The sequence below is a fragment of the Accipiter gentilis genome, unplaced genomic scaffold (genome assembly GCF_929443795.1).
Source record: "Accipiter gentilis unplaced genomic scaffold, bAccGen1.1, whole genome shotgun sequence".
Classification (NCBI taxonomy): Eukaryota; Metazoa; Chordata; class Aves; order Accipitriformes; family Accipitridae; genus Astur; species Astur gentilis.
The window spans coordinates 1,538,407-1,565,809 of NW_026061101.1; the positions used below are offsets into that span (position 1 = coordinate 1,538,407).

The 27,403-nt window shown below is 48.5% G+C and overlaps 2 protein-coding genes across 2 annotated transcripts in view; both read left to right on the plus strand.

The window, feature by feature from the left end:
• LOC126037444 (E3 ubiquitin-protein ligase RBBP6-like) overlaps positions 1-22,860 on the plus strand; it is a 61,070-nt gene extending 38,210 nt beyond the window's left edge. The window contains exons 1-7 of the mRNA XM_049797761.1: positions 1,138-1,175; positions 3,846-3,980; positions 4,437-4,512; positions 5,679-5,805; positions 13,289-13,566; positions 19,957-20,056; positions 22,724-22,860. Of these exons, the coding sequence (XP_049653718.1) occupies positions 13,404-13,566; positions 19,957-20,056; positions 22,724-22,847 (387 nt within the window). The 5' untranslated portion in view covers positions 1,138-1,175; positions 3,846-3,980; positions 4,437-4,512; positions 5,679-5,805; positions 13,289-13,403 and the 3' untranslated portion in view covers positions 22,848-22,860. Of the gene's footprint in view, positions 1,176-3,845; positions 3,981-4,436; positions 4,513-5,678; positions 5,806-13,288; positions 13,567-19,956; positions 20,057-22,723 lie in introns of the transcript that reaches the window.
• The window catches only part of LOC126037445 (E3 ubiquitin-protein ligase RBBP6-like), a 96,122-nt gene that overhangs the window by 33,498 nt on the left and 35,221 nt on the right, over positions 1-27,403 (plus strand). The gene's annotated exons all lie outside the window — the stretch shown is intronic.

Here is a 27,403-nt window from a genome sequence, read left to right on the forward strand (position 1 = left end):
TGCGGCCGCAGCTTCATCTCGGTGAAGGGGACGGAGAACTCGAAGCCTTTCCAGGGAAACCAGTTGCTGCCCTGGGGAGAGCTGGGGAGGGGTGGTCCATCAGGCCCTGTAGGCACCCTGTAGACCCCTATAGGGGCCCTAGAGAACGGCCCCCTGCCCTGCCCCTGCCCCAGGCTCTGTCGCTCTATAGGGGCGCCATGGCCAGGCAGAGCACTGGGGGCAAGTGGGATATGCTGGGAGCAACTGGGAGTAACTGCGACTATGCTGGGGTGCAACTGGGATCACACTGGGAGCAAGTGGGCCCATGGTAGGGGCAACTGGGAGCAACTGGGATCACAGTGGGAGCAACTGGGATCATACTGGGAGAAACTGGAAGCACAGCTGGAGCAAGTGGGACCATGCTAGGGACAACTGGGAACATACTAGGAGCAAGTGGGACCACACTGGGAGGGACTGGAAGTGACTAGAAGCAATGGGGATTTTGGTGGGGGCAATTAAGACTCTGTTGGGGGGCAGCTGCGACCATGCTGGGGCAACTGGGAGTGACTGGGACCACACTGGAAGCAAGTGAGATCCTGCTGGGAGCAAGTGGGACCACACTGGGGGCAACTGGGATCATACTGTGAGCAACCAGAATCATACTGGGAGTCACTTGGAGCATGCTGGGGGCAACTGGGATCGTATTGGGAGCGACTGGAATTGTACTGGGAGTGACTCTGAGCCTGCTGGGGGCAACTGCGACCATACTGGCTTAACTGGGAGCAAGTGGGACTATGTTGGGGGGCACCTGGGACCATGCTGGGGGACCTGGGAGCAACTGGGATCATGCGGGGCAAGACTGGGATAATCCTGGGAGCAACAGGGGCGGAACCCTGCCCCACCTCCCCGGTCAAGAAACTCTGAGCTGCTTGTCCGGACGCCTGGGTCCGCCGGGGTGCCCTGCGGCTGGGGGAGGAGCGATGCAAATTTATGCTAATGCCACCCCGCGGCTGCTTCTCCCCCTCCCGCCCCCTCTCTGCACCTCCAGGGCACCATCGAGACGCGGCCTCCGGCGGCGCAGAGCGGCCGCGCGGGTGCCTGTTGGTCGGACGGTGGGCGGGCGGGCGAGCAGAAATGACGTCATACGGAGCGACGCAGCCGGGAGGTTTGAGTCCGGGCGGCTTCAGCGGCCGCAGGTTGTGCGGGGTGGGGGGTGCTGGGGGGCGCCTGGGTCCTCCCAGAAGCCAAAGAGTCCCCCCACCCAAGGACACAGCCCCGAACTCCTGGGTGTCCCCCGGAATTCCTGGTTCCCCCCCAGATGCCCGGGTTCCCTGGCAGCTCCCCAAAGAGGAGGTGATCGATGGTGTAGAAGGGGAAAACCTGAAAGGGGTCCAGGAGGGCCCCCCCATGGGAACGCAGCTCCTGGGAGGGGCACGTCAGAAGGGGGTTTTCGGGTCCCCATTGGGGTATTGAGGGACCCCAAGGGGGTACTAGTGTTACCGTAAAAAGCCAGTCAAAGAAATTCTGTAAGACTCAGTTTTGCAGCACTGGATGCACGGGGGATAGTTTCTTCTAACGGGCATACCGCTACCTCCAGCAAGCAAAGATTCTATTGTTCTAATATAGAGATATTCTCATTACGTTTCCCGGAATTGTCATACATATTCATGTTATTTCCCAGAAATTATTTACATAGTGTCTGCCCTTTTGGGCATGACCTATTTTGGGGGTCTCCAAGGGAGTTTTGGGGTGTCCCAGGGGGATAGAGGGGATCCCTAAGGGGACCAGGGCCCCTCCCATGTGAGAGTATAGTTTCAGGGGGGAGTGTTGGTGTCTCCAGGGGGGTCCTGGAGGGCCCTAAGCAGGGGTTTGGGGACCCTGAAGGGGTTTTGGGGTGGCCCAGAGGAATATAGGGGACGTTAAGAGGGTATTGAGGTGTCTCAGGGAGATATAAGGGGCTTTTAAGGGAGTTTTGGTGTCCCCATGGGTGGCATTGGGGGTCCCAAGAGGGTTTTGCTGAGCCTAAGGGGGTTTGGGGTCCCTAAGAGGGTTTAAGAGTCCCAAGATGGTACTGGGGTCCCTAGAGAGGATATTGGGGCATGCTAGGGTGGGGCACTAAGGGAGCTTTGGGGGACCCAAAGGCGGTATTGGGGATACTGGGGGAGTCCAAAGGAATTTTGGGTGTCCCTAAGAGGATATTGGGGTTCCTTAAGAGGGTTTTGGGGCACCCGAGGGGGATGGGAGGGGCTCTAAGGGTGATTTCAGAGTCCCTAAGGGGATGGGGGGGGCGGGGTAAGGGTCCCGGGGCAGGTTTGGGGGTGCCTGGGCGGGGGGATCAGGATCTGGGGGTCCCCAAGGGGTAAGTTGCGGTCTGGGGGGGGGGTCCAGGGGCAGGTTTGGGGGTTCGGGTGGAGGGTGTCAGTTTTGGCGTACCCCCAAACTCACTGCCCCCCCAGGCACACGCGCATGACGGCCCGTGTCGGCAGGTGAGGCAGTGGAGGTGCAGCGCCCCGCAGGCCCCTGCCCCCCCCACCCTTTACCAGCAGCAGCAGCACGACTCCCATTCCTGGGGGGGGGTGCACCCCGGAGGAGTGCCTATATTCGAGGGGGGACCCGGGAAGCCACACCCCTTGAAGCCACGCCCCCCAGCCACACCCTCCATCACCCCCTCAGTACCCCCATCGCCCCCAAACTGCACCCCCAAGGGAGAGGTGCCCCAACCCCCGCCCCGCACCCATGGGTCCCTCCTTTAGCCCTCTCAGTACCCTGGGGACCCCCCCCCATCTCCCATAAGACCCGCTCAGCACCCACGGCACCACCCCAGGCCCCCTTCCTGGCACGTAGGGTCCCCCCCAGCACCCGTAGCACCCCCTCAGAGGTCCCCCCAGCACCCATAGGACCCTCCCATGTCCCCCCAGCACCCATGGGACCGCCCCCGCAGCACCCACGTCCTGCAGGGCCACCAGTGCCATGCGCTGCCACCAAGAGCCCACCCCCCCTAGGGAAGAGCAAGCTGATCTCCCCCACCTGGGGACACGGAGACACTGGGGGGGGACACCCTGGGGACAGCCTGGGCACGGGGACAGCCTGGGGACACCCTACCCCAGGGCAAGGGACACCACCCTGGGGATGGGGACATGGGGGACAGGCTGCCCTGCGGACAATGCCGGCATGGGGACGCTGTGGCTGTGGGGACATGGGGACAGTGCCACCATGGCCGGAGGGGCACAGGGGACACCATGTCCTGGGGGACACCGTCGGGGGGCAGGAGGGGACCCAAGGACATTTGGGGGGGACAAGGACACCGTGTCATGGCGGGAGGGGAGGGCACCTGCGTCATGGCGGGGAATGAGGACACTGGGGGCTGTGACGGTGCTGGGGACGTGGGGGTCCCACTGGGGGGGGATGCTGGGGATGGCAGGGGCCCGAGAGGATTTCGGGGGTCCTGGGCCGGGGGGGTGGGGTTCAGGTTCAGGGCAGGGAACAGGCCAGAGAGATGATGGGACAGAAGAGAGGGGTGCCGATCAGGAGAAAGCGGTGGAGAAGGGCGAAGCTGCGACGGCCTGCAGGACAGAGAGAGACGGCAAGAGCGAGGGCCGGGGAGCAGGAAAGAGGGAAAAGCCGAGGCAAGTCCAGGGAGAGGTGGGGTGGCAGAGGAAGAGAGAGCCTTGGAGGAGAGGGAAAGGGGGGTCAGGGAGCAGAGCCCCGTCCCAGAGAGGAGGAGAGGTCCAGGTGTGAGGGTCGAGCCCCAAGGGACTGTCCTGAGAGCCTGGGCAACGCCCCGAGAGACCCAACATGGACGTCGCGGGGAGGGGCCCGGCGTCCCTTCTCCTGACTGACGGGGGTCTTGGCCACTCCTGGAACAGGGGCGGGAGAAGCTTCCAGAAGGCCAGGACCTGGGGCCGACAAACAGGGGCAGGCAGGAGTGAGAAACACCCTGTCTCACTCCCTCCCGACACCAAATTCCCCGGCTGGCAGTTGCGACGCTGGAGCCGGGGCTGGTGAGCTCTCTCCCCCCACCCCCCTTTCTCTTCAAGTTGTTAAGGCAAGGCCTTAACCTTGGTTTCCCAGAGAGCCACATCGCTTCGGTAGAAGCTAGACCTGTGAGGGGGCCAATGTTGACAGAATATTCGTTCTCTAGGCTTCTCCCCTCAAAGTGGGTGTCTGTGTGTGGACCTGGAGTGTAATCTCACCTTAATCCACACGGAGGGGTTTTGCAGATCTCGGTCTCTTCCCCCCTCCCCACAGGTGGGACGTGACAACCGGGGAGCAAAAACACTTACGCGGAGGGAAAGGGGACGGGGCAGGGAGGGACTGGGACACAGAAGAGGGGTGACGTGACCCCAAGGGCCCAGGACTCGCCCGAGTTCCTGCTCTCTGCCCTGCCAGGCAAAGTTTAGAGTTCAGGCACTTCTTTCCCTCATCTGTCTGTCCTTTCCTCCCTTCCTCTTCTGTAGCTCCACTCACTCGACTGTCCTCCACCCAAGAGAACACGCTGGTGCCTTGCAGCTCTTACAACACGAGGCTTCCTAGGTACACAGCCCTGCACGTGCGCACACACGCTCTGCGTGGCCGTACCGTCATTTTCCTTCCTTCCTTGTACAGGGAGCGGGACAGAGAGGTGTGGAGAAAGGAAAAAATAGCACGGGGCTCTAGGACAGACGGAGAGGGATTAGAAAATACAGGCAGGGAGTCAGAGAAAGAAAGAGGAGGAAGAAAACAGCGATGGACTAAAGATAGAGAGGGAGGCGTAACAAATGGGGGCAGGGGGCTGGACAGCGAGTGATGGGGAGGGACCACAAATAGCAGTTCTGGGCAGCTGCCCCCATTTCTTGAGCACTCCCCAGGAGCCTCGAGAAATGTGCTGCCTGCAAAAGCCCTGCCTGGGGCCCAATCCTGCGCCCTGATATTGGTGACAGTCGCCACCTTGCAGAGTGTTCAGGACGGGGGGAAAAAAGGCCAGCTGGGGGGAAAAAACTTACCCAGCTGGTTTTTTTTGTTTGTTTGCTTGTTGGTTTTGCTTTTAAAAAAACCTGTTTCCGCTCTAAAGACCACCTGCAAGGAAGAAGGAACCAGGCGTAGCACGTTGGACTCATTTAAGGCCCGAACCCATTCAAGAGCCACACAAACCACCGCTCACTCACGCTGCACACACTCCACCACCTGCCTGCAGGTACAGGCGGCCGCCCTTGTTTCTTGAGTGCTCCCCAGGAGTGGCACCACCAGGTACCTCAGAAAACCATGCTGCCTGCAAAAACTTGAGCACAGCTTAATTCTGGGCAGTTTTTCCTCTTTTTAGGCCTGCTGGCTAAAGACCCATCTGTCAAGCGGTGGCTCAGGACCACGGCAGGGCCGGCGGCACTGCTTTCTGAATCCTGTGGCAGCGATAGGCAGAGGGACAGGTTGTTAAATCCCAGGGCCGGGTATGCGTGCAGGCTGTCAGGGTCAGCCCTGCCTGGTTTTTCCCAGTGAAGCCCCAGCTGGTGTCGGCCCCGTGCTGCAGCCCTGGGGCAGAGTCTCAAGGACCCGGGCATTTCTGCAGGCTTGCCCACTCCCCCCAGCCAGTCCTGACCCATCTCTGCAGCTCGTACGTGGTGTCCACGTCACACAGCTGATTTGGGGGTGGCAGGTCTCTCTTGTGGCACCCTGGGGATGGGGCAAAGCACACCCTCATTGCTACCTTTTGATCTTGTCCGCAGGGAGAGCAAGAGGAGACGTGCTGTCTGCTGGAGAGCATCCTGCACGGAGGTGACAGCCGATTGCACCTGACAGCAACGCTGGGACCTGCCTGACAGCAAAGGTGCCAGTGGCCGCAGAGCAGCCCAGGTGAGCTGGGTCTCTTGGAGGCCACCAAAGCAGCCTTCCTCCACCCCTGGTTTTGGTGAGATCCGGAGCAGCGCAGGGGTGTTTCTCAGGCATCCAGGCCTGAGGAGGGCTTGCCAGTGCCCCCATGAGAGATCCTCCTCCCAGGAAGCACCTCCTCGTAGAGCAAAGGCTCTATCCAGCCTGGGTACGGGTGCCCCGCGCGGTGTCTCAGGGAGGACGGGGTCATCTGCCTGGTGGCTCTGACACAGAAACGGTGAGCTGAAACCCTGTAGTCATGGCTGGCCGGTTCAAAGTCTCCGAGTGCCTCAGCCTTTCTCCCCGAGAGTGTTTAGGCCAGGCACTTTTTCTGGGTGTGACAGATGATGTCAAGATGGATGCTGGCAACATCCCAGTGGCTGTGTCCCACTCCCACTTCCGAGTTGTGATGTCTGAAATCTGGGGCCACCTGAAGGGCCTGGCAGAGATTTCCAGGGGGTTTGTGTTCAATTTTTTGCTCTCTTAGGGCTACCATGTGCTAGGGTTATGGGATGCTAGGGTTGCAGTCCACTAGGGTTATGGGGTGGCAGGGTTATGGTATGCCAGAGCTGAAGCGAGTTAGGATTAAAGCGTGTTATTGTTATAGAGAGGATCTGGGTTCGTTGGCCCTGGCTTCCTGGGGTTACGCTATTTTGACCTTATCTTGTGGTCTGCCTGGTCTTTTTTTGTGCAGAGTCCTTTTTTTTAGTTTGATTGCCTTTTCAGGGTTTGGATAGGGACCTTTGGTTTGTGTGTGCTAATTCTGGTTGATTTGTTGCTGTTCTGGTGGATTGTGTTGTGTTTCCTGTCTTGAAACCAACATTTCTGGTCTACTATGTCTACAGCAGGTTTGGCAGTGGCAGTTCTGGTGCGGTCTGACTCATTTCTGGTGGGTTAGTGGGTAGGTAGGTAGGGAGGGAGGACTTGCGGTTCATGGAAAATGACTGCCAGATGACTGACGGGCAATTGTGGGGAGAGGTGAGAGGTTTTCTGGCCCATAGGTAATGACTGCCAGAGGACTAAGTGTACTTCTGAATGTATGTGGACTTCCAAATTCGTGGTCATTTCTCCTGCCTTGAGGAAGAGCTATGGGAAGACACCAGCCACACGGAAGGACAAGGGTTTCCCAAGGGTACGTGGCTCTTTGGTTTCTGCTCATGAGTAAAAAACCTGCGGGGAGGCTGCTATCGTTAAGTTCAGTGACGTTTTGTAAAGTGCTGGACTGAGTGTCGCGTGACTTGAGGCGTTGCTGAAAAATGGTGGAGGTTTGTCTGCGTGTTCTGGATGCTTTGGGTTTGAACATGTGCTCGTGGTGGTGACTTCATGCAGTCCTTGGCTCCTACCTCAAGGCACAATGTGTGCTTAGGGTGAGGTTCCTCATCCATGAGAGTGGACGTGGATCTGCATTTCAAATAGATTTCTTGATCATTTTGGATTTGGGGGGGGCAATTTCTTGTCAGCTCCGATTCGATCATCCTTGGTTTTGCCTCTTCACGTGGCAGGTGAAGAGCTCGTAGGAGGAGCAGGAGAAGGGTCATCACTGCTGTTTCCACCTTGGTCGCTTGTACTGGACTTACCAGAGTTATCTTCCATCTGCAGTTTCTTTGCAGGCATTTCTTTAAGCCACTTGTCTGTTTCGTGAAGGGTAGTGGACTGAATGGGAGACCTTTTGTTCCTCGTTTGTGCCTCAGAGTTTTACCTGTCATTTGTTGTCTGTCTGTTTGCTTGTGTCCTGGTTTCGGCTGGGATAGAGTTGTCTTCCTAGTAGCTGGTATAGTGCTGTGTTTTGGATTCAGTATGAGAAGAATGTTGATAACACGCTGACATTTTCAGTTGTTGCTAAGTAGTATTTATACCAAGTCAAGGGTTTTTCAGCTTCTCCTGCCCAGTCAGCAAGAAGGCTGGAGGGGCACAAGAAGTTGGGAGAGGACACAGCCAGGGCAGCTGAGCCAAAGTGGCCACCGGGGTATTCCCTACCATGTGATGTCATGCCCAGTATATAAGCTGGGGGGAGTGGGGGTGGGAGGAGTTGCCACCTGGGGACTAACTGGGTGTCAGTCGGTGTGTGGTGAGCAATTGCATTGTGCATCACTTGTATATTCCAATCTTTATTATTGTCACTATTGCAATTGTATTATTGTTATTATTATCATCAATTAGTTTCTTCTCTTCTGTTCTATTAAACTGTTCTTATGTCAATCTCAGCTGGGGTTAAACCACAGCAGCTTGTTATTTGCGGTGCTTGGTTTAAAAAGCTTATTGTAGCTCTCTGGATTTCCTTCCTTAAAGGAAGTGTCTAGGATTTCTACCCAGGAGTGAGATGTCCAGAAGGGACTGTTGTCATTGTTTAAGCCCACCCAGCAACTAAGCACCAGGCAGCCGCTTGCTCACTTCCCCCACCACCACCCCCAGTAGGATGGGGGAGAGAATTGGGGGGGAAAAAAAGTAAAACTTGTGAGTTGAGATAAGAACAGTTTAATAGAACAGAAAAGAAGAAACTAATTAATGATAATAGTAACAATAATAAAATGACATTAATAATAATGAAAGGATTGGAATCTACAAAACAAGTGATGCACAGTACAATTGCTCACCACTCGCTGACCGATGCCCAGTTAGATCCCAAGCAGCAGCTCGCCCCCCCCGCCCCCGCCCAACTCCCCGCAGTTTATATACTGCACATGACGTCACACAGTATGCAATACCCCTTTGGCCTGTTTGGAACAGCTACCCTGGCTGTGTCCCCGCCCAACTTCTTGTGCCCCTCCAGCCTTCTTGCTGGCTGGGCATGAGACGCTGGAAAATCCTTGCCTTAGTATAAATACTACTTAGCAACAACTGAAAAAATGAGTGTGTTACCAGCTGAACCCAAACATAACACTTTACCGGCTACTAGAAAGAGAATGAACTCTGTCCCAGCCAAACCCAGGACAGCTGTCCTTGTACACTGCCGTCAGCCTTCAGTCTAGAGAAATGTCTGCTAGTGGTGTGTGTTTAACGGTAATGTAACTCAAGTGCATCTGAAGTGGGGACCCTGTAGAGTAGAGAAGAGAATGTGAGAAACACTTCAATGATATGCAGCTAGTGAGGATGCAAGTACCTGCTTTAACCTTTTTTTTGGTTGCTTTTGCATTCTTTGGCAATATCTACTTGAAAGTCTACTTCAGCAAAAGACAAAGACGTCACTTCTGATTTCTGTGTCTGACTAAAAGAACTAACGTGATCATACAGAGAACTGATATCCAGAGCCATTTTTTGCGATTACTGGATATTGCATCTGACTTGTCGTGCTTTCCCTGTGTGTAGGGTGGTGGTTTGTGCCCGCACTAATCTGTGCTGCCGGGTCCACATCCCTGTTGGTTGCCAGATGGAAGGCAAAGTGTTATCCTCGTTAAAGTTTACTTGTCTAATTTCAGAAACTCTCTACATCGACTCAGAAGTGAAACCCCTGCTAATCTCTTGGTGCACTGGTAGAGAAGCAGTGGGGGGTTTTCAGGGCAGTGCCTATGCAAGAGCCTTTAGGAGATCCTGTCCCTTGACTGTCAGATGGGGCAGTGAAGAGTTTGAGAAAATGATGGGTGTTTTGGTCTTCACCAAAGCAGTTATTTTTTTCTTTTGTAGCTTATGTTTCTTATGTAAGAGAGCTGTGTGTCTGGGAGGAAAGACTGTGGGTAGAAGGGAATGTGCTTAGTTAGAGGTCAAAGGAAGGTACAATCAAGATGTAAGGAAGGGCCAGCATAACTGTTCAGAGTTTTGGTTGTTTAAATTTGTTTAAATTTGTTTTGGTTGTTTGGCTTGGTCGGGTTGGCAAACTGAAAAGCAGGTGGTGGCCCCAGACGCACCTTTCCTGGGCTGTGAGCTGCGCAAAGGCCAGCAGAAAGCTCTGGGAACACTGGGCACATAGGCCAAAGCGTTCCTGCTGGTACGCCAAGTGTCGGCAGCCCGAGCCCTGACATCTGGAGACCGATGTTTCATGCCAGCAGGGCAGGGGAAGGTAGAGTTGCCTCCTCTCTGACAGGAGGCCGCCACGCTTTGGAGGGGGGCGGTCAGAGCAGGTGCCTTGGCTTTCTTCTGGCCTTCATGTGGTTCTCGTGCTCCTGGACAGCCCCATCTCTGTTGGCAGTCTTTCATCAACAGGGGTTTGCAGAAGTGGAAGTTGTTTCTCCCTCCTGGTGGAGCACTCACCGGGTCTTTGTTGTCAGAGAAGCAATGGGGAGCGCTCCTGGTTGGACGCAGCTCCCTTGGCAGATGCTCGTGCTCGTTTCTCGGCCCCAAGGTCTTCCTGGTGCCTTCCCCCCACGCAAGCTGTGCTGCTGGCTCTTGTGAAATGGAAGTACGGCGGGAGGGTGGTTTTAACCACAGCTGGGAAGTTCCAGTCAACCCATCAGGGAAGTTTTCTTCCTGGTTCTTGCAGTTACAGGTTTTCAAACAACCCGTCAAAGAAGTTTTCCAAGGAAATGTGACTGAGGGGAGTGCAGGGATGAGCTCTCATTGCTCTCTGTGTGGATTGTGTCTGTCCTCAGCCAGCATGCAGTAGGTTTCAGATGAGGAATGGGACTATTCCAGGCTGAAGTGAGCAATCAGGATCCAAACTCAGTTTTTTTTAAGGCAATCAGGTGAAAATGTGTGGTTGGAGCCTTCTTGGTCGCTTACCCTTTGAATTCCGTGCTGTCCTCTAGTCTGAATCTTGCAGTGTTTTTACTGAGGCGTAAAAATTAAAGGGAGAAAGCAGATTGTCCTCACCCACACAGACACCTTCTCCGCAGCTCCAGGTGAACAGACAAAACCTCTGGGGGTGCGTTGTTTTATAAACGTGTATCAGATATCCAGCATTAGGGGAGCTGTGTACAGCGACTGGCTGCAGGTGCCTGGGGCTTGACCAGTGTCACCTGGAAAGGAAAAAGGAAAAATAGGCGACCATGGGGACGTGTTTCCAAGTATATTTATTTGTAATTTCTCATTGTCCGTTGCTGTACGTGTGCCTCGGAACATTTAGCTCGCACTGCTTCCTCCTCTTCTGCCCGTCTTACTCAGCCTGGTTTTCTTCCTCCACCGCCTGTTCCTACTCCTCTTCATTGTCATTCTTTTACCCTTCTTCTCCTCCTTCTGTCTGTCCTCCTGTTTGCTGTTGCTCTAGTTGTCCTCTTCCTCCCCCTTCCTCCCACTCCTCCTCCACAACTTCACCCTAATCCTCTTCTCCTGTTAGTCGTCCTTCTCCTGTTCAACCTCTTGCTCATCCTCTTCTTGCTTCTCATCCTCCTTCTCCCCTTTCTCCCCCACCTCCTCCACTGCCTCCTCTTTGTTCTGTTCCTCTTCATCCCGTATGTCATCCTCCTCTTCCTTCTCTCTGTCTTCCTCCTCCTCCTGTTCCCATTCCTCTTCATTCTCCTTCTCCATTTTCTTCCTCTTTCTCCTCTTCCTGCCCCTCTACCTCCTCCTCCTCCTTCTTGTCCTACTCCTCTTCCTCCGCTTCTTTTCTCTTCTTTCACATGTTTGTTCTCCTCCTCCTGTTCTGTATCTTGTTCCTGTGCTCTGTTCCTCCTCTTGCCCATCCTTCTTCTCTCCCTGTTTTTCCTCCTGCTCCTAGTCCTGTGCCACCTGTTCCTTGTGGTCCTCCTCCACCTCGTCTTTCTCCTCCTCTTGCTCCTCCTCATGGTCTTCCTCTTCCTTCTTTTCTCTCTCTTCTTCCTCCTTGTTCTCATTCTCTTTCTATGTTCCTCGTCCTTTTCATTCCCTTCTATGTTCCTCGTCCTCTTCATTCCCTTCCTCCTCCTCCTGCGGTCCACCAGTTCGTCCTGTTTGTCTTCTTTCTTTTTCTCCTCCTCCTGTTTGTCCTTCTGTTACTTCTCTGCGATGGGCTCATCACAGCCTGGTTGGTTGGGTGTCTGGGACTCAGTGATGGCTCAAGGGATTGGATTCCCCATTTAGAAATGGGTTTCCATAGGCCCTTTCCCGGTGCCAGCGTGACAGAAATGACAGGCTGACAGTGGGGGTTTTAAAGGGTTTGTGGGTTAGAGAGAGCAGGAAAATCAGCTCGTTCCACTGGGCGTCCAGTGGGTACCTGCCCATTATTAAAGTGCCGTTATTTAAGTGCTGTTAGTTTGGTGTATATAGGGCAGGTGGAAGACCCACGTGGCTCCGTGAGGTTCACACCATTCCCATCCAGTTTGATGTGTATGAAGGCAGAAAGCCTCTGCCCCACAGGAGGGGAAGGTGTCATTTTCATTACCTCCACCAATTAGCCCTCGGATGAGAAGAGGGAAAAAGTTCTGTTTGATTTTATAGGCGGTGCTCTGCGTGCTGCTGCGCTTCCCAGTTGTGTGGCAGGGTCATCAGAACCTGGCTGGCCAGGTTCCTGGGACCTTTGAGGCCCATAAGGAGCGAAAAAGTCAGCCTGGCACCCGGGAACCTTGAGGCTGATAGGGAGCGGGGGAAGAAGTCTGCCTGGTGCGCGGGACCTCCAGGGCCTGGTGCAGAGGGGAAAGGGGACTGATAAGTGGCCAGCTTGGTCACAGAGCATGGCTGTTTGCCTCATAAAATGGCATTCGTTTTGCTAACCGTCCTACGAGGTGTCAGGAGCATGGGGGTACCGGTCACAAGTGCAATTGTGAATTGCCTTTCTTAAGAACTGGGATGGCAGCAATGCAGGGCCCAAGTGCCAGGTTAGGCTTGAGGCTACTGCTTTTACCCTGGTTCTCCCAGGCAAAGCACAAGATGAGCGTTTTAGACTGTGTAACCCGTGGTAACCATATGCATCAATTCAGGGCAGAAGGAGGTCCCTCCTGTTGAGTCTGGAGGTTCGGAGCAGACCCCCTTGCTTTCTAGACTCCTTCTCAGAGGAGAGCCTAGGGGCGGCTGAATCCACTCCTAGTCCCAGGTTTGGTCAGCGGTTTTAAGTCTTAAAGGGATGAGGTGTAAGGATTATGGGAAGGGAGAGGGAAAGAGAGAGCAAGGCAGAGGGAGTAAAAGGAAAAGAGAAAGACTTCACTGGTCCTGGGTCCAGCGTTGGTCCAGTCAGCCTAGGGGTCCAGTTCTGGTGGGGCTTCAGTTTGTGTCCTTTTATCATCCTTGCCCCTCCTTCAGGCGGGCACTTGAACTCATTAGGCTAGTTAAGCGTCATGCGCGGTTTGTGCTTTCAGAACCTTCGGGAAATGGATCGCTGGGCTTGGAGGTCATTTGGGGAGTAACTCCTCCTTCCCTGCAGACATGACCATTGTTGGATCTTTGGCCATGCATGGTGAGCTGCCCTGCTCAGCATATCAGATCAGCATAGCAGAACACAGAGCTGCACACCCCCCGGCATGGCGTCCCCATCCCGTTGCTGATGTCTGTGCTGATCTGTGCCGATTGGCTTCTTTTCACCTGTGGTTCCTTGCTGTGCAGGGTTTGTTGTTAAGCAGAGTTCGTCATTACGTAGAACTTGCCCCACCGCCATGTTTGAGACATTAACTCTTTCAGTCTCTCCCAGGGCCTCTCCCCATCATCCGCCTGCCCGCCTGGGCTGCGAGGAGGAGCCAGGCGAGCATCGCCTCCACCTGCCACGGTAGACGCTGTCGTGGAGCAGGCATCTCCTGGCCCCGACCATGTCGTGTGTCCACTACAAGTTCTTCTCCAAGCTGAACTATGATACGGTCACCTTCGGCCTCTACATCTCTCTGCGTGACCCCAAGCTCCAGATCACGGTCCGCGAAAAGCTGACGGCAGCCAGCTGCGACCTGCAGATCACCAACGCCCAGACCAAAGAAGGTGCGTGGGGGCAAGAGGCACGGGGCCTCGGGGACTGCCCGGCTGGCGTCGTCGTAGACGACCCCGTGACGGCCATGGCCTGTGGGAGCCACGCTCTGCCCTTTGTGGCTCATCCCCACATAGCATGAGTCAGCCTGGGGCCCATCCTGCCAGTGTGCAGGGGGACCAGGAGGGCAAGCATTGCCAGGGATGAAGCGGGGTGGGAAGCGATAATGTGATTCGGCCACAAGGGGGAGCTGTGACTTGTGTTGGGGACCTCACGGAGCTGTTCTTTTGCAGTTGCTGATCTGACAACTACCTTCAGATCTGTGCTTTAGACGTGGAGCTAGGCACAGAAGAAAGCGTGGTTGATGGGCGACGTATAGTGCTTACAAAAGTGTTGTTTTTTTCCCGGAATTCCTCTAGGTAAAATGATAAGGAAATGTGGGAGGAGATCCTTTAATAACAAACCTCAAAGAAATCTTCAGAGAAATCTGGCAGACAAAGCTGAAAGTGATGGAAACAGAACAGATGGCTAATTTGAAGCAAAAAAAGTGGTTTTGGTGACTTCGTTTTGTCTTCAACTCATTTTACTCCACTGCACTGGTATATCGGTGATACAGATACTTCCTGAAGCTTCCGTAAGGGTGTTTTTGATGGGAAAATGCAAAAGTCCCCCAGTGGTTTTCTGAGCAAAGCTAGAGAGTACATTTTGGTGTAATATGTAGGTATGCCAAGATTTTGGTTTATATGCGTAACCGCGAATTTCAGTGTTTATTAATCAGATCTAGATGCTTAAGCTCACCTTCAGAAGGTAAAGGAAAAACGTAGACCAGGATATTCTGCCTAAAAGGGATGTTTGGAATTCTTCCATGTGGACATAAAGGACTGAGTTTTTCTAACTTTGTCTGTGCTGGAGTCCTGTCTAAATGTTGAAATGATCTTGGAAAGAGCAAAGTGAACCTTGAGTGAAGATGACCTACTTGCTCAGATTTTTCCAAGCACTCTGAGCTTTTACAGTTCAGTAACGGTTACTTTTCATAATGGAGATCTAGTAGGAGAAGCAATGTTAATGTCATCTAAAAGGAAACAGGATTTTAAATATCAGTGGAAAAAAATGATTGGAAGGACTCTTTTTAAGATGCTGGGAAGGCAAAATGGATGGTTGGGACCTATTTTAAAAAGGGGGAGGGAGCGTGGGTGTCCTCTTCCAAGCTTACTATGGAGGCATGTTCTATAAAGGCAGAATTGCCTTCCAAAAGCCTCTAGGCCAGAATGATGCCTTTAAACTTCCTCCTTTGAATTTGATCTGGATTTCTTGACCTGTCTTTTGTAATAGGATGTTCTCACAGTATTGTGGCAGAACTGCAAACTCCCGAACGCAGGTCTCTTGCACACTCTTTCCTGCCCTGTACCATTCTGACTCCAAACACTTGGAGAATGTGCTATTCTGCTTATCAGGCGAAATGCAGGAAAATAGAAAAGCAAAAATGGGTCTCAGAACTGGTCTCAGATGAATAGTTTTAAGGAAGAATAGTGCTCCTAGAAGACTGTCTCTTGAACGCAGAACTTGCTCGAGTTCAGTGTTGCAGCATGCGCTTGACAGTTTTAGCAGTGCCACAATGCGATGTCTTCAGAAAAACCCCATGCTAACTGTGAATGAAATCATCTGGCCTCACAGCTGATGTCAGTCTGTCTATGTGTCTACTGGAATGTCTGCAACACTGTGCAAACGTAGCATTTTAGAGAAGACTTTAAGCAACTTTTAAACTTGTCCTTCACTGTGGCATTTTGTGTTGCAGTGCTAGTACGGGGGATTGCTTTGATGACAGCTCCGAGTGCAATTAATTCTTGGGCTGCCATGCAGCATTCTTGTGTAGAGCTTTCAGAAAGGGTATGGCGTTCCCCGTTTCCCAGGCTGAGCTGAGGGTAAGTCATGTAAGTACCCATTCAAAAACCGAGATGTTGCAGTGGAGCTCATGCACTGCCTGTGTGGCAGTCAGCTGCTTGGACTCTGTCAGCAGCAGGTTTGGGACCTCTCGGGGGTGTGCTGTCAGCTAGGTTAATGTCCCTTGGCCAGGTGCTTAGGGCAGGCTCCGTTTGGTACATTACCACGTTGCCTCCAGCATTGCTTTTGCTTTCCCAGTCACATGCTGAAGCAGCGAGCAGTGCCAATAAGACATGAAGGCATCAGGCGGTCTGTATAATCAGATTAATGACTGCAAGTATGTCAGATCTTATTGACCCATCCTTTCAGAGCAATACAGGTGCTCTTTTGGAGCACAGTACTGTGTGACAATAATGCAAATGAAAGCTCCATGAACTGTCTGACCTACTGAGCTAGCTCATTCAGGAGATGATGATATACCAGTTGGAGGTGAGATCAGGGATACCTGCCTGGGTGGAAGCTGAAAATCCAGAAATAGGAGTCCAGTCTGTTCATCAGGATGTTTCAAGGCAGTGCTTTCAGTGCAGCTACACAGATGATTTGTTTGTCGCAAAGTGTGCAAGTGGTGTTGATTAGAAGAGAGCTAAAAACTCACATCGTGAGAAGGCATATTTTTAAGCGCTAGGGGGAAAACGTGTTCTCGGGAGTTACCCTCTTTTCTGGTAGGGAGAGTCTGGCATGTTAGTAGTCCTTGTCAGCTCTTACTCTGCAAATCCTTTCCCCAGTAGCATAACAGCTGGTTGGCAAGGCATCTAAGGCTAGCAAAGGCTTTTCTTTGTCATTGCACATATAGGCTTGCCTTCTGATGACTTCTGTTCTGAAGAGCTTCTGTACTTTATCTGGGTGAAAATACTTCTCTGCATAGTGCTCGGAGAGGTGCTTTTGCGCGGCTGTCAGACTCCAAACGGTGGATTAAAGCAGGCCGTAAAATAAAGTAGGAGCTTTTTTCAGTAACCTGTTGATAGCATACATGTGACAGAAATTATTAAAGCTAGCAGATTTTCAGAAGTATAGGTGAATTTAAAAATGGGATTGTTAAATTGTGCATTCAGTGCGAAGCAGAGCATAACCTGAGCTGCTTGTACTTTTTTGCAGGAAGAAGGTTGTGGACACTAATGCAGTAGCTGATTTAAGATTTCTGAGTCCGTATGAGGCAGCAGTCAAAGTAGCTCTTGTTTAACTTGTCTGCCTCCATGAAATACTTCTTTGCCTTGGGTCTAAATTTCTTGTCTTTTAGACTGTTATGTCTCTTCTGCTCTTGACTTTGAGATAACATCCAAATCTTTTTCTGCTTTTGCAAGCTTTCTGAGTTAGTGGGATCCTTACTTTTAATGACAGGTCAGATTGACAAAAGCCCAGCAGCCCCTTATCGGCCATCACTGCCAGTAAAAGAAGTGTTGTGCTATCAGGGAATAGGAATCAAGAATGTTGTTACCTCCAGCTTTGCTGAACGTTTCTATTGGAGCGCTGCTTGGCCAAGTGTGAAAAGTAGCCTTGTTGGGCATGACGTCACTGCTCGCTTTGCAGATGTGGAGTCACGAGGTGAGGCAGTGTGACACTGCTTTGCAGGTCCTGGTAGTTGCCGAGTCTCTGCTAGGGGATGCTGCTGCCCATGGGGAACAGGTTCCTGCTGGGAGACACCAGTTCATTCTGAGAGCTGTTAGACTAAGCTGGCTTCTGTTAAATTCAAGTTGAGAGGGACTTCAGGAATAGTGCGCCAGATTTAGTCCTTCCCTATTTAAAAAAAGAAAAAAGTTGACTTTTTAGGCGACATTGTTTGGCTTCACCTCTCATAAAATGTCATCACCAAAATTAATTCAGTTAATTGAGGCGACGGAAAAATAAATGCGTTAAAGCCAATTGGTATCAGGCCCCTTCACAGAACTAACTCAGCAATGGACTCTGCTGTATGTAAACACTCTTCCACAAATTCTCTGGCACGGTGCCCAAGCTGGTGGGATACTTCAGTACCAAATACAAATAGGTGCCGAGATAAGTGTCCTATACAAAGAAAGCCTTTCCTTCACCGCGCTATTGTCACTCTTCAGCTGATCCATTTAAATGTGTACTGATGGACTTTTAAGGTGAATTCAGTTTTATATCAGTCTCTTCCTAGATGGGTGGACCTCTCTTCATGGTGCACTTAACAAGCGAATTCAAAACAAGCATATATCACAAGATATAGATATAGATATATACATGCACACACATTCAAGGATAAGTCTATTCAGGAGGCAGGTGTCAATGCTTCTCTTCTAATGGTCAGTGAATTGTCAGCAAGTGCTAGAAGAGGACTTATTCCTCTTTTTGCATCACTGTTGGGCATGTTCGAATTGACCTCTGCAGGCTTGCATCCTTTGTGAATAAATGCATTGGTTGCTGCCCTCATGTATACAGTCTCTTCCTAGGCGAGGTGCTGCCACTTGTAAATCTGCTGCAGAACTAGAACAATCCTCAGTTGAGCACAGGCGTAGCAAACTCCTGCCTTTTTGTGGAGCCGCTGTTGCTTGTCCTCTATGTCTGAAATGTCAGTGCAGCGGTTTGTGATCTGGCCCAGAAAGAACGCTCTGTATGACTCCATTCAGCAGGTCGAAACAGCTGGTTTGGGCTTCTAGATCTGCAGCTGCCATGATCTCCCAGTTGCCTGCCTGGGCCCCAGTACCGCTTCAGCTCCTTCTCCATCAAAAAGTCCCAGCGCAGGCCTTTCTTGACAGGTGGCTGTGGAAGGGTCAGAGTTTCTTCTTTGAGAAGAGCTCTAGGGGTTGCTTTCAGGATACACGACTTCTGTAAAAGCTTCTGTTTTCATCATTAGTAGTCCTTTCTCCCACAATTTGAACCTCCTCGGAAGTGCAGAGGAAACTTGCTGTTCGCTTCCCTAGGGGGGAAGATCAGGAATTAGTTTCAGCTAAATGATTTCTCAGTTTTCTGAAGAAGCATTCTGTCCTTTGGAAATAGAAGTAACATTTTCATTTCATTGTTGAAATAATGTCTTCTGGTAGGTGAGTTTTGGGGTAAGAGAGGTTCCCGCCTGTAGGAATAATATACTGAAAAATGAAGCATAAATTGTGAAATATTCCTGTTGTGCGTCTGTGATCACTGAGCAAAACCACCCTGACAGAGCTTGACTAGATATACAGCATCTGTGGTTTTCAGACCATTGTTCTGATTCGGTCTGCAAAGGTAAGAGCTTGTAATATTTAAAACTGTAGGCAGATTACAGGGAACGGCTGCTGATAGTGATTTAAAATATTTAGTCATATCCAGCTTGTATAAGGACAATATAAAAACCATTCTCATGGAGAGATCTTTGCATTTTAAGCTTACACAGTCAAAGTGTCTCAGGTAGTTTGTTTTTTTGTTTGTTTGGGCCTTATGTAGACGGTCAGAAGGCTTTCCTCCTCTTCAAAGACTAACATGGTGTAAGCCCAGGCAAAGCACGGGTAGCTTCAGGCACACGCTCTTTTCAAAAGGCTTTTCATGGCTGTCATCATAAGGAATTTTGTTTGAGTCTCTCTGCTCTGAAAATGAATCGCAAGAATTCATAGAATCCTAGACTCAGGGAATGGTTTGGGTTGGAAGGGACCTGAAAGATCATCTAGGTCCAACCCGCCTGCCATGGGCAGGGACACCTTCCACTAGACCAGGTTGCTCAAAAGCCCAGGGACGGGGCATCCACAACTATTGACATCCAATTCACGTCCCTTGGGTTAATTCAAACTAGATGATAAGCTTCAGAGGGGAGATAGCACTTTAGTTGGAGCCAATTCTGCCCTACTTGTGAAAGCAAGCTCAACCCCCCCCCAAATTTCTCTGATCCAAATGCTAGCGTTGCCGGTTTTGTTTCCATGTACATGTAGAGCACGGAGCAGCTGAGAAGCGGTGGTGTTGATGGATTAAGCTCCAAGGAATAGACGGAGATGGCAGGCGCTCTTCTGTGTTCTGTCAGTCTTGAGCACTAGCAGCACAGGGGAATTGAGGTAGTTAACAGCTACGAAAGCAATGGCGCAGAGTTGTCATGCTTTAGCTGAGGGCCTCTTGTTGCAGGGCAAGCTAGTCAGACTTCAGAATCTGGTTTATGCAGGTGAGACTTTGCTGTGGTTGGTTTTTCTCCAAAGCTCTGTTGGTTTTGTAGCCTAACAGAAGCAAAAGCAACTTCAGCTAGATCAGGGAAGAACCTCATGCATTAGCAGACTCCGCTTCAGTGACCTTTGAGACCATTTTGCTGTTGGCATTCCAACCACTTTAGAAACATGAAAAAGATTGTGCTGCTTGTGTTTGATGATCAAACCTGAAGGTTTCTTGAAATGTACTTTCAGTGTGTTGGGACCATAAAAGCGCAATGTTACATATCAGATTTTGCTTTTCTATCCGTAAAGGGATTCTCTGAAATGTTGTGTAATTCTGTATTGATATACGTTCTCGTAAACTGGCAGATTCTTTTTCTGTATTGATGTTGTTTTCAGAATACACAGATGGTAATGCCCTGATTCGTAGAAACTCATGGGTAATTGTTAGGAGAATCCCTGCTGGAGGAGTTAAAGTCACCAGCAAAACCTGTGTTACGTAAGTATCCGTAAAGCATTGTATTCTTGGTTAGGGGTTTCAGTGCATTAACTTTTAAATTGATATTAGTTGACAAGAGGCATTCAGATTGTATCTTTCTTGTTAAAGCTGCTGTTAATTTTTGTTGTCATGGGCTAGATTTTAATAGATCTGTCCCAAAGCAGACTTACATGTTTTGGGCTGCTGGGAGATGGGGTTCAAACTGCAACAATGGTAGCTTTTAAGATGATTCCATTGGGTTTGTTCTTGGGGTTGATTCTTTGAGAGCCAAGTTGTAGATCTCATTTCCTCTACGTGGAGAGATTCCTTATTTTATGTGTTTGATTTGATTGCTTTTATAGTAAAGACAGATAGGCATTGTTGTGTAAAGTTCTAATTTGTTCCCACCTCAGAAGAGTCTGATAGTCAGTGTTTGACTATTTCTTGCATTTGGGGGAGGCAGGGTGGGATATGGCAGGTAATCTTACCCCGCAAATCTGGGTGTTTTGCGTACTAGACACAGAGGAAAGACCAAGGGTTGCCAGCTGGCAAACCATGCAAACCAGAAGTTCCATTCATAAGTGATTCCTATTAGTTTCCTAAGGACAATGTCCATTTCAGGCAAGAGAAAAAGAACACTCTCCTAAGGTGTATCACCTTTTGAGCGAGTACAACAAAGGAATAGTTAACCCTTTCCAAACTTGAAACTCACTAAGCAGTTCAGCACGTTACCAAGCGTTACTAGTTATCTAAGTCTGTTTTTACCGTAAGTTGATATCCGTGCTCCAGGTTTTCAACCTATATTCCTCAGATTTCTGGAGGACAGAGAATCGGATGTGTTGGTTAAACTTACAGCTATCCACATGCAATGCTCACTGCAGGATTATTGCTGTCATGTATGTATTCAGCTGCATTAGCATTGTTTGAACATTCATGTTTTCCAGCCTTCTTAAAGAGACGCCTCTCCCCCACAATTAGTAGGTATTATTAGCTTGTGGTTTTGCCATGTCTTTCTCATGTTGGTTCTCAGTCAATAACGTAGACTGGTGAGTTACGGTGTGTCTCGAAAAAACAGTACAGCAGCATCCTGGTACCTGTGAAGCATTTGCCAGCAAAAACCCCTGATTGCTGTGACTCTGCCTGTAAACTTTGGGTATATTCCTTCAGTAGTTGCTGCAGTGCTTTCAGGCACTACCTAGGAATTCAGGACGCCACAGTGTTGTGCTTATAACGATGGCCTTGTTTTGGCCATGTTTAACTTAAATATGTGTGCTTAGTGCCACCTTGTCAACGCATCCTCCGTTTCTGGTTGGCTGGCGCTCTCTCCTGGTATCTTAATACTGCCCTGAAATGAGAGGAGAGATGCTGCTGGCATCAAAGATCAAACCAAGACCTGGATGTGGGGATAAGGAAAGAATGGCGCTGCTGTTGTAGTGTTGAAAATGAACCAGGCAGATGAGCTTTCTATTCCTTCAGCTGGAAACATTGCAGAAACAACTGGTAGAGTGGTTAATGTTTGGGAACGAGGAATGTACGCTAGAACGGTGGAGAGGCCTTCAAAAACGCGTTACTCACCTTGTTGTATGTTCTTCAAGGTAAATGGATGAAGAAACCATTGTGCGGTAATCTACAGTATTTCCCTGTACTTCCTCATCTTCAGGAGGTACGTGGCTGTACTTGCGAGCCTGGTGGTATTCTAGCAGTGGCAGGAAGCACGAGCCTTTCTGTTTGTACGTAAATTCCACAGCAGCCGTGGAATTGTCTCTGCTCACGGGACGCTTTGGATGACGTATGAATTGTTTGTTAACTAGATCAAGGGCTGCACGTCTGATTCATGATGAGTGGCATGCAGATAGAGATCAATAAGTGTGTGGAATCTCAGCAAGTTTTCAAATGTAATGACTATTGCCAAAAAGATCGTAGCCTTTTCAAGATTATCCTAAAGCAAATTCTGGCAAGTAAGACCTTTTCTTTTTTGGCACAGGGCTCCTAAATCACACCAAACCCCAGAAACTGCTTTCAGGTGACATTTCTACTACTATTTTTAGTCAATATTGCATGTGTAACACATTTAATATTTTGGCACTTTCATGGCTAAATGTAGTAGCTCTCTGAATACAGTGCTTGGGCTTTCACAAAGAAACTCTATTCTAAAGCCTGTGCTGCTGCCGTTTTTGTTATTTCTTTGTCAGATGACTGACTGTTTTCTCTGAAGTACACTTGCACTTCAAAGTGTCTAGAACGTCAGTGTTCTTCCTTGGAAATTAAAGTACTGTATCTGGTACCCATTTGTAATACTAGATATGTACAGATTGGTTAAAGTTGCCTCTGTATTTTGATAGTTGATTATTTAAGAACACCAAGCTGTGAGACAGACGTCATCTTTTTGATACTGACGCAGCAGAGACAAAATACCTGAGGACTTCCTCTTGCACTGTTGTGTTCTGTAACTGTACATCTTAATTTGTGACAAAGTAGAAACGGGATTTGGGTTGGTTTGTTGGGTTTTTTTAGTTGCACTGAATGTGCCAAGAGAGAACAGTTTAGGTATATGAATACATTTCCCCATTCCCTAGACTATCAGAACATAATGTTTTGATGTTCGGGTTTCATAATCTGTTGTCACTGCTTTATGCTGGGTACAAGTGCTTTACTTGAAATTCTGATCACCTTCTTTTCTTCTTCCAGAAGTCGTACTGAGGCAGTGAGTGGAACATCAAAAGCAGTATGTAAAAACACAATCTCACACTTTTTTCTACACACTGCTCTTAATTCTAAGGCCACGGCCTTGTATTCATTTTCCAAACATTAACTAATTATGTATTCCAGTAAAACCTGGTCTATGTTGTAAAGACAATGTCTTTGATTCGGCATAGGAAAAACTGGGTAATGCCATCATTTGCACAGTTCTAATGTAAATATTGGTATTGGTGCCTAGTGATGCATTGCATTTCACATTGAATATGCTAGAATATTTCCTGTACGACTTTGTGTTGCATCGGTAATGTATGATCGCTTTTAGATCGTGTAGGTCCGAGGTTTGCACAACTGAACATGGTGCCATGTTCTGCATCTGTGTATAGCTAGTAATGCGTATGTTTGTACATTGTTTTGTTTGTAGGTTGCTCTGTGCTTTTTGTTTCTTGCAATCCAAATTGGAGTGAATTTTCTGCCATTTCCACATTATATCACTTAGGGGTTTTTTTAAAAATACTCTTTTTGCCTAATGGGTTTTCTAAATGTTATCAACACCCACTGAGAAACCACTGTGGTTAAACTTGGTACTGTTTCTTACTTTTGACCTGGGGGTCCAAACAAATACCCAAACCAACATATCCCCTACATTTTGAGGATAGTCATGCGCAGCTAAATGTTTCCTTTTCATGTCCTTAAATGCTTGGGTATTTGTTCCTAAAAGTGTATCATTGAAGTGATATTATTTGGGCCCCTCTGAGTACATGTGCGTCTTCAAGAGATTGCCATGGATTTAAATATGGTTGCTACGCAAAGTGGTATTTGGAAGTTCTGCATTTGATCTTTCCACTCTATCTGATGAAGCAGTGTAGTTTAATAGTTTGTCTGCAAATGAAAATATCTAAACCCCGGTGTACTGATTTTGGCACAAGGTTAGAGCCTGGTGTATTTGTGGGTAAAATCCCTGTCATTTTTCTGAACTTCTGCCTGCAGTACTTTTCTGCATCTGGGTGGCTTCGGGGTTGGATGCTGCTTTGACTTCCCAAAGGTTAAGCCTTTCTTTAATATACCCCCACTCTGAATTTCCATTTGGAAAAGGGGCAGCATTTTTTTTCAGGTTAGAAAACACTGACATTTGGCTGCTAAACTAGAGAGAAGTCACACCAGGACATACCTAACCGGTAATGGTGTAGATCTGGGTTTGCGACTTGGGTCGAAGGCTAGGTGTAACTGTGCTTTTCAAAATAGCCCTTATAATGTAACAATTCCTATTTGTTGGTTTTCATTTTTCATCTTGAAGTCTAACTGCTTTTTCTTCACTAGAATGGTGTGAGGCTTTGCACTAACCCTGGATCATTGGATCTGATCCCTTGATCAGCTGTTTGGGTAACTTAATCTAGAAATTCATGAGCTCTGGGGTTGTGTTCTGTGAAGAATACAGCCTCTGATTCTCGTGGAATGGTATACAATGAACTTAAAGTGGAAAACTTCTTGTACGTTGGTGTAAAAACAGTAAGCCTAAACCTGACATCCATAATTCTATCACTGATTGCTTCAAATTCCTTTTTGGACATGAAAGCCTCTCCTTGTGAGCCCTGTGACCCTAGCAGTTAATGTAACGCATTTATGTAAACCACGTTTATAGTATTTGATCTAATTGAGATGGGGTTTTATTTCTTGGAAAGAGTTAATTTTCTCCTTGTTTACTAGCTTGTGTATAAACATAAATCACATCTTCATCAAAAAGGTTACCATTCTTTCAGCCTCATGTGTTCCCTGGTGTCTTTGTATTACATTTCTAAGTAGCATCTTACCATAAGCTTACAGAGATGTCTCAAAAAAATATCTTTTTTTTTAAGAAAGGAAAAATCCTGGAGTGGGAGGGAAGACTTAGTGTTAGTTAGAACTAATTAGAAGGAAGACAAAGCAAAACTGTTCCCTTCTTGTTTGCTCTGACGGTACCTGATGTGGGTTGTGGGTAGCCATAGGGAGGGTGGAAGCCTTGCATCTCTCTGTACAAGTCCCCTGTCTCTCCCTCTCTCTCATAGACACAGAGTAAAAGCACTGCAGCCTCAGGTGCTTTTAGTGTTGGAGCACAGTTAGCTGTATTCTTAAAGCTAACTCAGGACTTGGTCTAAAGTGTGGGGGTTGTTTTTTTTGTTTTTTTGTTATTTTAAATAAACATCTTTCTGCATGTATTTCAAAGCAAAACCTGGATCTTAGTGTGGTCTGAATAAATCACTGGGAAGGCTTGCCAATTATTGTTGAACAGTAAAGCAGCAATGTTTAAATCAGTCCAGAATTTTTTTTAAAAAGGATGCACAAAAACTTATACTTTGACTATTTCTTAATTGTCTTGCTCTTATGTTAGCTGTCATTCTACACTTCCAAATCTGTGCTGCTGTCCTACTGTTCCTACTGGCAAATCAAGAAAGTGAGTCCTATTTGTTTTCGTATTCCTATTTCAGTAACTGCAAGGAGCTCTAGTTGCTATTAGTCCTCAGAGGCTGCAGAAATGCAGAGAGTCATGCGCATTGTTTAGCACCGTCAAGCACAGCTGTGATCCTTCCTGGCTGAATTTTCAGTTTAACCAAGCTATTGGGTTTTAGGAAACCACTGTAATTTAAATGCAGCACTCCAGCAGTGAGATTAGCCTTTTCCTCCTATTTTCTGTCCCCTTTCCCACTTGCTTTATGTGAGTTTCTGTTTAGTCTTCTGTCTGAAATGGGAGTTGATACGTTGACTGTTGATTCTGGTTTTTTGAGGGTTTTCTTTATTTGGTTACTTTGGGTGTTTTTTTGGTTTGGGTTTTTTTCCCCAATTCTTCTGCAGTATTACCTTAGTTTTGTGTACAAGTTTCATGGAGGTGTTGTTTCTACTTGACCGATTGGAGGGACTGGCAGGAAATACTTCAGTAGAAATTTAAAGGAAAGAACCAAAGACACAAGAATGTAGGATCATTGGAAGATGGCCGTTGGGCAAACGTCCTAAATAGTACATTAATTTTCTATCTGCTGCTTTTGGTAACTGTTCATAGAAAGGAGCGCTTTCATCTCCTTTAAGAAATCAGACTGTTGCCTGCAGGCCATAGAATAACGGCTTCCTAAAAAAATACAAGAACTACTATGAACTGTTATGTTTCAGGTACTGGTCAATACTAGCCTGTTCAATGCCAGGCTCCAATAGAGAGCTTTCCTAATTCCTTGTTTGCTTCTGAAAACCCACAAAGTGATAATGGTTGTGCCTGCCATGAGAGAACATAGGCCTGTTTTTCCACATGTGAAGAAGAGTGGCATGTGGGGCATGAAGCTTCAAAATACTTGATCAGACTTCCCTTTTGACAGAAGTGGGTGGGTACCAAATGTTGTGAAGGGAAGGAGAGTTGAATCTTCTGGTAAGAATTGCAGTGGAAAGAAGGTCTCTTGTTCCAGATCAGGGTGCTCCTCTCCAAAGTCACGTTTTCAAGAATGTTTTGGTTAGTGTTAGAGTAATGTTGTCTGTGCTTTCCTAAACATCTAGAGAAGACATGAGTAACTGGAGTGAGGAAACATCTTTTGCACGTAAATATTTTGTCCCCAGAGTCTGCTAAAACTGCTCCCTTGAATTCTTCCACTACGTTAGGTAATAAAGGACAAGGGCTTTTTTCCAAGGAAGGGTTTTAATCTCTCCTCCGATCCGTTTAGTGACGTCTTGAGGAGAGCTGTTCAGTTTATGCCGTGACACTTTATTCTACATTTTTGAACAACTGAAGACCTAATAAGCAGTGATTCAGGTGTCTTTCTGATCATGTTTTGCTAGGGTAAGCTTCACTGCTGCTTGTGGCATAATATAATTCCATATTCTGGAAAAGGAACAAAGGAAACAAAAAGGAACAGTGTTAACCTGTTTACTTGTGGAAAAGCAGCATTTCACTGTTAGTTCTCAGTAAACACTGCAGCCTATTACAAACTAGTAGCCTGAGGGCTTCACTCCCGCAGGGTGTTCCAGGAGGTTGGTGGGAGGGAGGAGTGTGGTTGCAGTGGAGAAAAAAATTACAGGACAGTGCTCTGACTCCGTGTTTTCATCATCATTAAAAATTGGTTTGGCTCTGATAGTAAGGAGCATAATATTAAATTCTCGCACTTCCCAAACTCATTTGGATAGTATGGCCTGTGGTCTAATAAAATACAAGACATCAGTATTCTCTGTTTTTGTAGGCTGCTCTGTCATGGGAAACACCTTTATTTCACTAATTTGAGCAGTCGGGTTTTTTTCTAGACAAAGTGGTGGTTTACTTTCATGGCTGATGCTCTGGCTTGGTGTTTTTATTTGGGTGTTGTGGGGTATGGTGAGTTTGGCATTTTTAAATTTCGTGACAGGAGGGGCAGAGTTCATGGTGGAGGGCCGATATGCCTGTGCTTGATTTTGCCAGGCAGCTACTGCCTTCATAAAAGCATAACTGTGTGCATTTAGAAGTGATGAGATGTTAACTGATTAATTTACAAGCTCCACTGCAAATAAGTTTCCTGTAGTGATGCTTCCTTCTGAAATAAACTGAAATCCTTTGTAGCTGAAAATTGACAGATGTGAGCCTTTGACAAGGGTCTCTCTCTGAGATACTGTGGAGCAGTAAGTTGATGTCGTGCGGGTTTGCTTATTTTAGTTTCTTCTCATTTACCACACAGGCACTCTTAA